The sequence below is a fragment of the Lissotriton helveticus genome, chromosome 7, assembly GCF_964261635.1.
Source record: "Lissotriton helveticus chromosome 7, aLisHel1.1, whole genome shotgun sequence".
In the NCBI taxonomy this organism is placed as follows: domain Eukaryota; kingdom Metazoa; phylum Chordata; class Amphibia; order Caudata; family Salamandridae; genus Lissotriton; species Lissotriton helveticus.
Genome location: NC_136068.1, coordinates 1,283,666,359 through 1,283,678,672, shown reverse-complemented (window position 1 = coordinate 1,283,678,672; position 12,314 = coordinate 1,283,666,359). Strand labels below are relative to the sequence as shown.

The window sequence follows — 12,314 nt, the reverse complement described above, 5'->3', positions numbered from 1 at the left end:
GGGTTAGGTAATACCACTTGATAAACCAACTCGCTCTTCACTTTAAAAAGCCCATTTATTTTAACCACAGATGTTCTTTTCATTCACGAATGTTCACTTGTTCTCAGCTTCCCACTTGCTTCATTTCAAGTAAAATGGAGTCGTTATTCTCTTCCATTAAATGGTTAGCATCTTGTCACCCCTAATTGTTTGAGCTAGCATAAGGAAGTAAGTACACTTCTCTCCTCTATTCGGGCCTCCATCATAGCCAAAGAATTTTCAGATTTCTTTCTTTACTTACTGCTGATGGCGTCTCGTATGAAGAGGCTAATCATGTGGCTCAAAGGTGGCCTTCTTTTGGCCACGGTGGACAATTTGCCCAGAATCGTCTCCTTCACCATCTCGTCACTTGGCAGGAGGTACATGGCAAGGTGGTTCTCCTGCTGAAACAGCTCTTTGGCTCCAGGGGTGAAGCCTGAGTTAGAAACAAGAAGGATGTCATTAAAATATCAAGTATTAGATTTATGAAACCAAATAAATTGATAACATGCACAAAATTCACTCTCATCCTCCTACAAGGAGTTCATATTTTTGCCCTGGTTGGAAATCTTTCCTAAAACTAAAGTTGTATTTGTTTTTATACTACAGTGTCCGTTCTTTTTCAAGCAAATAAGGGTTGACAAGGAATACAATTGATTTTAGTCAATATGCCCAAGAAAAGAAATTGGGGAGTAGCGAGAATTGTTTAGGACATCAACGAAGATTCCTATAATTCAGAATCAGGACTACAAGTAAATAACCATTTCTTCTGCATCGTAGAATCTTCACTGATACTCAAACTTTAGACTAGAACAGCAAGCTAAACAACGTCATAGTCCTGTGGCTCTTTAGCATATGGAATAATAACGTTATGCAAAATGAGTAAGACTGAGAGACTCCATATAAGGTGTCAGCCAAGAGAGTTCTTGAGAGCAGCTTGGCCAACACTTGTGTTAACTTTAGCATCAGTTTTCAGCAGTTGTATAATGTCGCCAGGTTGTGGAACCGTCTCCCCCTCCATATTCGTCTTGAGACCAACCATCTGGCTTTTCGAAAACTCATAAAAACCTCAACACAGCACGGAGTTCGTGATTGTACTGCTTCAAGCGCTGGGATGCCTCCGGGTAACCACACGCTCTAGAAATGCGGATTCAATTCAATTCAATGCGACGGATCTGACCTGGAGCATGAAGACCTTTCTCCTGTCGCATTGCTCCTTCAGTGAGCCCGATGGCTAGCAAAACAATGGAGTGGCAGATGCTTTGCAGTGCCTGCAGATGCAGTCGAGCCGCTCCTCTACTCCAAGTGAGATCCTTCTCGGGTGTTGACGTGCTCGGCGGGCTTCTAAGGATTTGGGGGAGGGTGTCCAGCCCTTGGCAAAGTCGATCCCAGAGACATTCAAAGTGCAAGCAGCCTGGCAGTGGTTTGCACCAATCTTTGGCTCTCGCTCTCTTCGGTCTTTTTTCTTTCTTCCTTGGTTCCCTGTAGTCAAATATGATTTCCTGGTGCCAGGGGACCCCCTAAATACTGAATTTAGGGTCGGTAAGGGGAGTGAAGAGTAGTAGCCAATGGGCTACTTACCCCTGCAATCACTACACCCCCTAAATGACCACTTCCTGTGGGCCTCTCCCTATCCAAGAATTCCTAATTCCATCACACACAAGATGATGGAATTTTCTTTTGTGTTCACTTCAGGCTGCCCACCTTATGGGTGTAACTAGCCTGGAGGTGTAACACACCTCCTTGCAAAGCTAATTTCCCACCGGTCCTGGTGCCAAATGGGCCTAAAGGGGCAACATCTCTCAGGTCTGGGGGAAGCCAGGCTCACATATGAAAGGTGGTATGCCCTTTGATGCTCCTTGCCTTGACATGCTAATTTACTATACACAGAATAGGGGAGGGAGAGAGAAGGAGTAGTTTCTTACCTGTAACTCCAGTTCTGTAGTAGGGTTATCTGTGTGATAGTCATAATCATGTGAATAGTCCCGCCCATGTGCGTGGACCCCGGAGCACTTCAATAGATATAGTCTCTTAAGGTGTCTTCCACTGCAGTCCTGCATAGACACTAAGTCAATAATGCAGCCTGAAAACACCAGGCTACTCTGGTCATTACTTCATCCTGAAGTGAAAAGGATAGCCAGGTAACAATTACATTTAACTATTTTACTGAGTTTCACACATAGAGAAACTCCCCTTCACAGAAATCCCTTTTTCATGATAGAGATGAAGGGCTGGACAGACAAGCCCCATAGGCTGCCATTATATGTCTGTAAATAGATACAGTGCCTTTAAGGATCCTTCCAGAGACACTTGGTATCCCATGATGCACAGCCAAAGGCCATTTACTTTCAGTTCTTTTTGACGGCGTATAAAGAAAGGCCTGGTGCCTCAGGATATCACAGTTTCATCCACTGGGGAGGAGGGCAGGTTGCTTATGACTATCACAGAGATACTTGTAAACAATAGGAGAGGTAGGGTTAAAGAGACACTCCTCTACCCCAATTACATTTATATATAACAACGAAGGAGTGACTATGAATAGTGGCAAAAGCACGTAAGGCTAGTGTCACAGAGATACCCCTACTACAGAACTGGAGTTACAGATAAGAAACTACTCCTTATGTAGTAGGGGATCTCTATGTATAGTCTTAATCATGTGAATAGAATGGCAAGCCCATCCCAAAAACCAACCCCAGCAGTGGAAGAAACAAACACACCCACTATGGTGCAAAAAGAATCCGCAGCAAAGGCTGCCCAACCTGAGCATCTGCCCTGGTATCAGAGTCCAGACAGTAGTGTTAAGCAAAGGTATGGACTGACTTCTAAGTGGCAGCCTTACAGAATTCCAAAATAGGTACGCTACGAAGTAAAGGCACAGCAGCTGCTTTACCTCAGGTAAAGTGAGCCCTAGGCTCACTAAGCAAAGGCTTGTCAGCTGTATACAGGAAAACCAGCAACCCAGAAACAGATTGTTCGGAGGTAGCTATACCAGTTCAGAACGAGCTATAGATCACAGATAGCTGTTCTGAACTACGGATATCGTAATTCTTGTCCAAAATAGAATTACAAGACCTTTCCAACAAAAGTTAAGGCATCTCTCTCAGCAGGGGAAGAGGGATTCTGACAAAAAAATTGTAGGCAGTGTAACAGTACTGGTTACATAAAACTCTGACACAACTTTAGGAAGGAACTAAGATTGAGTCCTCATAACTACCGTAGAGGAATGAAAACCGTATAAGGTTGCAGTACAACATCAGCCTGAAATACGCTGACCCTGCGGGCAGAGGTGACGGCCACAATGAGAGCCGTCGTCCAGGACAGATGCTGAAGAAAAAAAACTATACGGAAGGGCTCAAATGGTACCTTCATCAGTCGTGACAGGACTACATGCAACTCCCAGGAAGGCGAAGGGTGCCGAATGGGAGGAAACACTTTCGTCAATCCTTCAAGAAAATCTCTCATGGCTGGGATTTTCAAACAAAATTTTGTGAAGGACATTTCCTATAAGCAGTCAAAGCTGCCAGATAAACTTATATGGAATGGCAATGAAAACCAGATCGAGCCAAGAGAAGGAAGTAAGGAAGGAGGACATCTTCCTTACAGGAGGCAGAATCCAAGTTTTTAAAAACACACCATGCGTGTAGATGGAAGCTCGACCTTCCTCCCCTTTCTTTTTTTCTTTTTTTATATAAAATCTCCATACAGTCCAGACAGAGATTCAAATGTCCGCACTGTACGAGCTCAGGAGCCATGCCGCTAACTGCAACAACAAGAGGGCAGAGTGCACCCTCTGTCGCCGAACTTCCTCAGAAAGTCCGGCCTGGCACGAAAGAGAAAATGGCAGAGGAGACCGGAGGAGTGGGTCTGTGAACCACCACTAGGGCCACTCCGAAGCCAGGGGGATCATCTAGGCCCGTAAGAGAGAGAACTTGATAGGCATAGTCTGAATGAGGAAAATTGGCGGAAAAGCGTAGAGAAAAAAAACGCCTGACTAATCGATCCATAGAGCCTACCCCAGAGTCCCTGGGTGGCAGAACCTGAAGGCGAAGTCGCGGCATCTGCTGTTTCCTGCGGCAGAGAACCAATTGACTCCCGTAGTATCCCATTCTTCGAATATGTAATGCACCATTTCGTCGTGCAAGACCCATGTGTGGTTTAAGTGAATGAGTCTGCCGAGAGCACCTGCCTGAGCATTCTGAACACAGGGAAGGAGAATTGCCATGCTGGTCAGGTTCATGGCTAACAGCCAAAACCAGACTGTCTGGGATCCCCGAGACAACAGTAGAGAACTGGATCCCCCTAGCTTGTAGGGGCAGAACAGTGTCACCATATTGACCATCTGGACAAACAGGAAGCAGGTGTGACACGATGGCTGGACGGCATTAGGTCTATCCGGACTGCTCTAAGCTCCAGGAAACCAATGTGGTACCTGGTCTCTTTCGGGGACCATGTATTCTGTATCCGAAGAGGGTCAGAACTCACACCCAGCTATGTAGAGAAGCAACCAGCACTATGGGTTGCACTGGCATCTCTATGTGGAAGGGAATCCCCCAGAAGAGATTTTGTGGAAAACATTACCAGGGAATGGACTGTAGAGCTTTTCGTGACAGGTGAATCCTGTCTTCCCAAACCCCCATTGTCTGGTCCACTGACCCTCCAGACATCCCTGTAGGGGGTTCACATGGAAGTGTGCATTGGAGAGGGGAAGACACATAGAGCCATAAAGCCCAGGAGAGACAATACTGTTCTCACCGTTGGGGAGTACATGATCATGAGAGCTAGAGCCTTCCGAAGGATCGATGAGCGTCTCTCCTCCGAAGGACACACATTCGCTGTGCGTGCGTCCATAGTTGCCCCGAGGTGCTGTAGACAGGGTACAGTAGCCGAGACAGACCTCGTGAGGTTGATGCAGAGTCCCAAACGAAGTAAAAGATTGGAAGTCCGATCGAAATGTAGGCGCGCTACCTGAAAGTAGCTGCCTTGATCAACCAGACGTCTGGATATGGATACACGAAGACACTATTCCCTTGCAGATGCGCCGCCACTACGGCCTTGCGTATGGAAAATGTCTGAGGTGATGACTTCAGGCCGAAAGGCAACACAAAGTAATGATAATGGTTGTTGCCCACTGGGAAAACCAGGAACGTGCGATATTTTCCCCACTAAGGGTATGTGAAAATCTGCGTACTGCAGATCTATTGCGCATAGCCAGCCTACCTGATGAAGTTGCGGGGGAAACTAATGCAGGGACAACAACCGGAATTTTTACTCTGCGAACCCATGTGTCGGCTTGCCGCAAATCAAAAACGGGTCCAAACCCGGTCATGTCCCTCTTGCACACTAGAAGGAAGAGTGAGTACAGTCCAGTTCCTTTCTGTCCCAGAAGAGCAGATTCTATCTTCCTCTTCTGGAAGAGGGCGTCAGCCTCCTTCCACAACTCGCACATGTTGCTGATCGAGTTGGAGGAATAACGCCGCTAGAAAGGGTGGAAGGCCTTAAGCCATTCTCCAGGCTTCCCCAAACCTACAGCCTTCAAAGTCTCCGCTACGGACTTCATGCGGGCTAACTCGCTATCCACATGGGAGCCAAAGAGTTGTGCCAGAGAACGGGAGATTAGAAACACACTGCTGTGCCGCAGTCTTCAGAGATGGTAGACGAATACAAGTATGTCGTCGTAGAACAAAACCATGGCAATATCCTGGGATCGCCAGGAGCAAATTATCCGCTGCAGCGCCGATGAATAGATCCGAAACCATAATGCCCTCTATACTATCTCTGAAAGGCTTTCCTCCTGTCTCTGGGCATGAGAGCCACAAATTGTTGAAGGGATTCCCACAGGGAACGATCACAATGTCCCAGCAAGAGCGGGCCACCAGCATGTTGTTTTCATGCCGCCACCACTTTGACAAAGTCAGGAGTAGGGTGCAACCGGAAAGAAGGAAGGGTCCGACTCTGGAAAAATATAAACAGTACTATAGCTGGTTCCTCCAAACCCAGAACCAAGGGAAGCAGTGGACGGAATAAATTAAATTCCTTTTTTTGTTATCTGTAGAGTCTTAAACATCGCTGATGTTGACTGTACAGGGAGAAGCGAAGCCAGAACCTCCTGGCAGGTAGCAATGGACGAAATGTAAGTACCGCCAACCAGTGAACAACCCGCTATGGGGGAAATTTGTAAGAGTAGGAGAGAACCTCCCCGCACTCGTGAAAGATGCATCCCTGGCATGCCGGAACCGAGACCTTCCATAACGGTGACGACAGGACCTTATGGAAGACAGCGGAGCCCATGCAACATCACTACAACGTCACCATTACTACGACGTCGCCATCCCTACGACCTCGACCATCACCATGATGTCAAACGTCACTACGGTGTCGAACATCACTTCACCCAGACGTCAACCTTCACTTCGGCGTCGAGCATCACTTCGACATCGAGCATCACTGTACTTCGACGACGAGCATCACTGTACTTCGACGACGAGCATCACTGTACTTCGATGTTGAGCATTGCTGCACTTCGAAGTCGAGTACGCTGAACTTCGACGTCGAGCATCACTCCACCTCGACGTCGAACATTACTCCACTTCGACATCGAACATCGCTTCACCTCGACGTCGAGCATTGCTGCAATTCGAAGTCGAGTATGCTGAACTTCGATGTCGAGCATCACTCCACCTCGACGTCAAGCATTACTACACCCCGACGTCGAGCATCCCATTAAAGTCGATTCCTCACTTCGATGTCTACCATCTCCACGACGTCGAGGTCCTCCAGGTCAACTCCTTGACGTTCACCTTTGAGGTCGCGTCAACCAGAGTCCTGGGTCGACGGAGAGCATATCGGTGCCCTACCTGCTCTCAACGTCGCCGTCCTGGACGCTGACCGGAACCGCATAGTTTGTCAGTTGCGCTCCTGCTGGGGAACACCCCAGAGAGCACAGCATGCTCTGCTAGAGTTTTGGAAAGCGTTTTTGTATCTATGTTTAGCATGGGTAATGGTCTATACAAACCTAGCTCTTCTAGGTCCCTATCCAGATTGAGTCCCATGACTGTAATAGCCTCCTTCACAGCCTCCGATAATATCCCTCTTTGTTTGGCTTCTACATAGTCTTCTAGGAGTCTGTCTGGGAGCATGTCTGTGGATAGAATTCAGGAGGGAGTCAATTACCTCCTGGCATTTTCTTAGGGGTAGCTCGTGTGTGACAGCTATGAGCTCACCTTTCTGAAGGTCTGAATCCAACTTAGCTAGGTGGTCCTCTGCAAGTAAGCCATGGGATTTTAACCTTCTCCAGGAACTGCATCATAGCTGGCCTGCAATCTCAGAGAGGTTTGTTAAGTACTGGGAGAGGGTGTCTTTGATACAGATTTGGATCTCTGCCTTTCTGTGATTTCAGCTTACTAGGCTGCTCTGATGAGAGTCCTCCCCACCCTCTCCTTACCCAGAGGCTGAAGAAGATGCCTTCAGTCTTCCCTGCTCCAACCCTGGGAGCCAAATCTTCTCCCTGTCCGCAGGGCGCCTGGAAAAGATTTTACAGAGAAGACAAGTGTCAAATACATAAGACACAGGCAAGCACAGAGCACAAACTCTGTGAGCTTCAGACTTGGCCTTTTTCCTACAGCAGTCACACAGCACTTATCAGATAGAGATAGCATAAAGGCAAGAAAACTGCAGAAATTCTGCCAAAAAAAACACAGCAGAATGTAGACAAAGGCCAAACACGTTGAGTGAAACTGCAAAAATCCAGAAATAATCACTAAAAGTGAATAAAAAACTTTAAAAATTAAGAGCTAATGCTCCAGGGTCCTGCTACCAGGAGCCAGAAAAAAGAACTGAAAGTAACTGGCCTTTGGCTGTGCATCATGGGATACCGAGGGTCTCTGGAAGGATCCTTAAAGGCATGGTATCCATTTACAGACATATAATGGCAGCCTATGGGGCTTGTCTGTCCAGCCCTTCATCTCTATCATGAAAAAGGGATTTTTGTGAAGGGGAGTTTCTCTATGTGTGAAACTCAGTCAAATAGTTAAATTGAATTGTTACCTGGCTATCCTTTTCACTTCAGGATGAAGTAATGGCCAGAGTAGCCTGGTGTTTTCAGGCTGCATTATTGTCTTTTATTATCTCTTAAGTGTCTGTGCAGGACTGCAGTGGAAAGACACCTTAAGAGACTATATCTATTGAAGTGCTTCGGGGTCCACGCACATGGGCGGGACTATACACATGATTATGACTATACACAGAGATCCCCTACTACAGAAGCAGAGCTTAATTCCGCTTCCACAGCTAATATGTTCACAATCAAAGGGAGTGAATCACGTATGTCGATTTTCCAGAATCTCTTTATGATTGTCACGGAGACCCTCAATCATACCAACACAGGAACAATATATTTTGATTCTTCGCTCCTGTGGTTAGGTGAGCATCATCATCATCATCATTGGGTCTTATCACCGAGTGTTCAGTTCTCTAGGTCATCTACTATCCTCCACCAGGAGGGAGACTGTATGTTTCACAACAATCGTGAATAGTGAATAGTGAAAAAAGATTACAATTATATACTTTTCTGCATGTAATGTTATCACTTTCCTGTATAATAAAATATCACACGAAGGAAAGTCTGGATTTTGCTCTGGAGAATTATACTTTAGAGTAGCCATGGTGTTGCTGCTTTGATAGTGGTCGATGGTAAAAACAATTCCTACCTAACTCTAGGATTCTGGTACCAAAGAAATAGGGGCCACTAATGGAAGGAGTGGCCTTGGATGAATTACAAACACTGTGGTGTGGATGCTTCCATTGAGATTTTTATTTTTGTTGCTTCTCTTGCAGACTATCTTGAAATGAACTTATGTCGTCCACCCTGACCAGCGTCTCATGGTTGAGAATAATAGTCTCTCAAGACAAAGTGATGATATTGAGGTGGTGTATGTATCAGTTGTTGGAATAATTGTAATCAATATATCTGGATTGATCTACAGAACAGAAGTCTCTTCAGAACCCTTCTGACCTCAGTTTTCCACACTGTTGCTACTTGCCTCATGACATGTGGGGTTGTCTGCCAGTAGGCTTTTTCCTCTTATGAAGCAGGTTGGCAGTATTTCCTACTCTACATAGCTCCTAAGCAGACTTTTTTCCCACTGTTTTCTAATTCAGTGCACCATCTTGTAGCTTAGATTTGTTAACTGTGTTCCAGGTCTGGAAGGCAGAGCCCCTCCCAGTTTTCTATCCAGCATTAGAGTAAATAGTCAAATTCTATTTCTTTTCTGGCCCCCACCAGTGACACCAAAAGGCAGTCTAGCCCACAAAAGTGAACTACTGGAAATAGGAACAAAGTGTTTTGTAGTGTAGACAGGCAGTGGGGAAGTAACATCATTTTAGCAATTGCCACTCTCCCCATAATGAAGAGCAGTGGATGTCAAAGAATTGAATGGAGATCCTCTGTCCCCACTCTACCTTACAGCCATACTGTTTAGTTGAATGTATTGCCCGGATGTCCAGATAGCGAAACACGTCCACCTCCCACAGTATACCTGTGGCCGCAGACTCTCTCAGGGTTCTTCCTACCAGATACCAGACTTACTAGCGGGTACAGGATTGTTTTACTCTTGTTGACGCACAATCCAGAAGCACTCAGAAACTTGTTAGATTCTTGTAGGAGCAGGGGCCTAAGACCTGTGGTTGGCCACAATAGAGTAGTATGCACAGTGACATTGTACGCAGTGCATCTCCTCCCCAGTTTCCCCATGGTTGCATTGCTAGCCCAAACAAAAATTAGATAAGGGGAAACCCTGCTTGGTACCTTTTCTATATTCCATTTGTCCAACACCAGGCCTCTGGCTCGGTCCCTGCCATCCTGGCATAAAAGTCTACCTCAACCCTGGTAGTTAGGCCCAAAGCCCATTCTGGTGTGGACTTCAAGCAAATATACCCAGTTGATAGTAGCAAAAGCCTTTTCAATGTTGAGCGCCCCTTAAATGCCCTCCATTTTTGTTTTTTCTGTTGAGTACATTTCATAGCTAAAGAGTCTCAGGTTCAGAAGTGTACTGGTGCCCACAATGAATCAACAGTGGTCCAGCTACACTAGGGACCCAATTACTCTTACAAATCTGTTTGCTAGAGTTTTGGAAAGCATTTTTGTATCTATGTTTAGCATGGATAATGGTCTATACAAACCTGGCTCTTCTAGGTCCCTATCGACATTGAGTCCCATGACTATAATAGCCTCCTTCACAGCCTCCGATAATATCCCTCTTTCTTTGGCTTTAAGTGAACTGAAGTCGAAAACTTACTGGATCAGTGGCGTAGTTATCTTGATGCTCATGTTGAATGAAATATACAAATGGGCTCCCCTCAGTTTCTTGATATTATTACAATGGACATTTTCTCAGAAACATTCCATACCTCTTCGTTCCTACAGCCACTTCTGTATACCACTTGTAAAACAATGTTTATAGTAACAACAACAACAAAGAAATTATATATATGTGTGTGTGTGTGTATATATATATATATATATATACATATATATATATATATATATATATATATTTATATAAAATCTAATTACACACATTTATGTCTATTTGGTTAACAAACCCTGTCCCCTTTATATGAAAGGGTTACTCTCTTTGTTGGATGTTGTTTTCTAATATTGGACTGTGAACATATTGATACCATTGTTTTCAACGGCTACACCATGGTTTTCAATGGTGATGAGGACTGGGAATAGTGAGAATGACAATGGCCATGTAGTTTTTCTGTTTTCACACCTCCTTCAATCCTTCTGTCTCTGGAACACCATTTGTGGGAGTCCTTCGACATTGATGACATGGCCCCAGTAAAAACAGAATGTTCCTTGGGGAGGCAAGCTGGAAGCCTCAGATCTTACAGCTAGACACAAAGTCAAATTCATTCTCTAGCATTGCAGGTCCTTTTAAACATCATACCACAAAAATGCCACTTTAACAGAATCCAAAGAAGGCATATATATTACACATACAGCGTTTGTCCAAGGAAACTTTCTTTCTCTAATACAACAGACTCGTGACAAAAGAGGAAGGCACTCTAACAAGTAAGATCCACCAAAAAAGGATGGAGAAAGTCTTCACACTGTTGTAAATGTAAAAGCTGTTGACTTAAAGTAGAAAATAAGAGTTGTGGTGTGAAATCACCAAATGTATTGCAGGATCACACCAAGTGTGCTACAGGAGGGTGTTTCATGTGTGTCACACGGACTGTATGGAGTACTACAAAATTTGTATTTTGGAGTGATGGTTTTTCAAACATTAATTGTTTACAGCCATTGTTGCTAACAAAATTAATAACTATATGATTAATTATGCCAATGAGAACTGTTGTATTTTATGGTTGAAACATGTACATGTGTACTTTTTTGGGGGGTGGGGGAAGACGGCAACTGTTTTGGATATTTTCTGCTATACCTTGTATACCCCTGGTTAATGACAAAATGTAATAAAAAGATGAATTTTTAAAAAGGAACCCCAGCTGTGATCTTTCAACCTCATCTCTCTGTAATGATTCTCTGAGATCCAGACATTTTTTGTTGATGAGAATATTTTTGACAAAACATTTCATGACAAGCCTAATCCCTCACTTGTTTTTTTCATAAACTGATATGTCAACAATTTTGTTTTCATATTCTGCTTTCTAATGAGATATGCTCCTAAACACAGAATTTTTTAACTATAGCAACAACACTATTACCAAAGAAAATGAAAATGCTACTTACCAGTATGCATCTGTTCTTGGCTGTAGAGCTGCAGATTTCTACACTTTAGATTAGATCGCCACCTGGTGTTGGGCTCGGATGATTGCATCTGTGAGTTTGCTATTTTTCTAGCTTTTGACACGACTAGGGAAGCTAAGGGTAGCTGTCCTTTAATGTAGGCAGGATCCCCAGGAGCAGGCCTATACTTTTTCTTAATTCTAGGGTTTAGAATCCTAGCATGTACAGGATCTTTAAATACTTCTGGAGCATGTTTGATGACCCCATTAATCATAGGCAGAATTTGAACAGACTTTTGTGATTGTTCAAACGTATCTAATAAAAAGTCTTCCTCTGCCTCATCTGAATGCATTGTGACCCCATGATAGATGGCAGCCCTATTCAGTAAGTGCCCAAAACCAATATTGTCTTCTGGGGGAGAAGGTTTTGATGGATATGAATGTGGGTGAGGAATATCTGGCTCATCTTCTGGGTTTGAATACTCCCAATCTGGAACATCAATAGGGTAGGGAAAAGGCTCATCTGGGTCTGCTCCTCCCCCTATGCT

General features: G+C 44.6%; 1 protein-coding gene across 4 annotated transcripts in view; it reads right to left on the bottom strand.

The window, feature by feature from the left end:
- Window positions 1-12,314, bottom strand: part of TMEM94 (transmembrane protein 94) — a 968,231-nt gene that overhangs the window by 465,925 nt on the left and 489,992 nt on the right. For all 4 annotated transcript variants that reach the window (XM_078654522.1, XM_078654523.1, XM_078654524.1 and 1 more), the window contains one exon: window positions 281-454. In XM_078654522.1, the coding sequence (XP_078510648.1) occupies window positions 281-454 (174 nt within the window). The remainder of the gene's footprint in view (window positions 1-280; window positions 455-12,314) is intronic.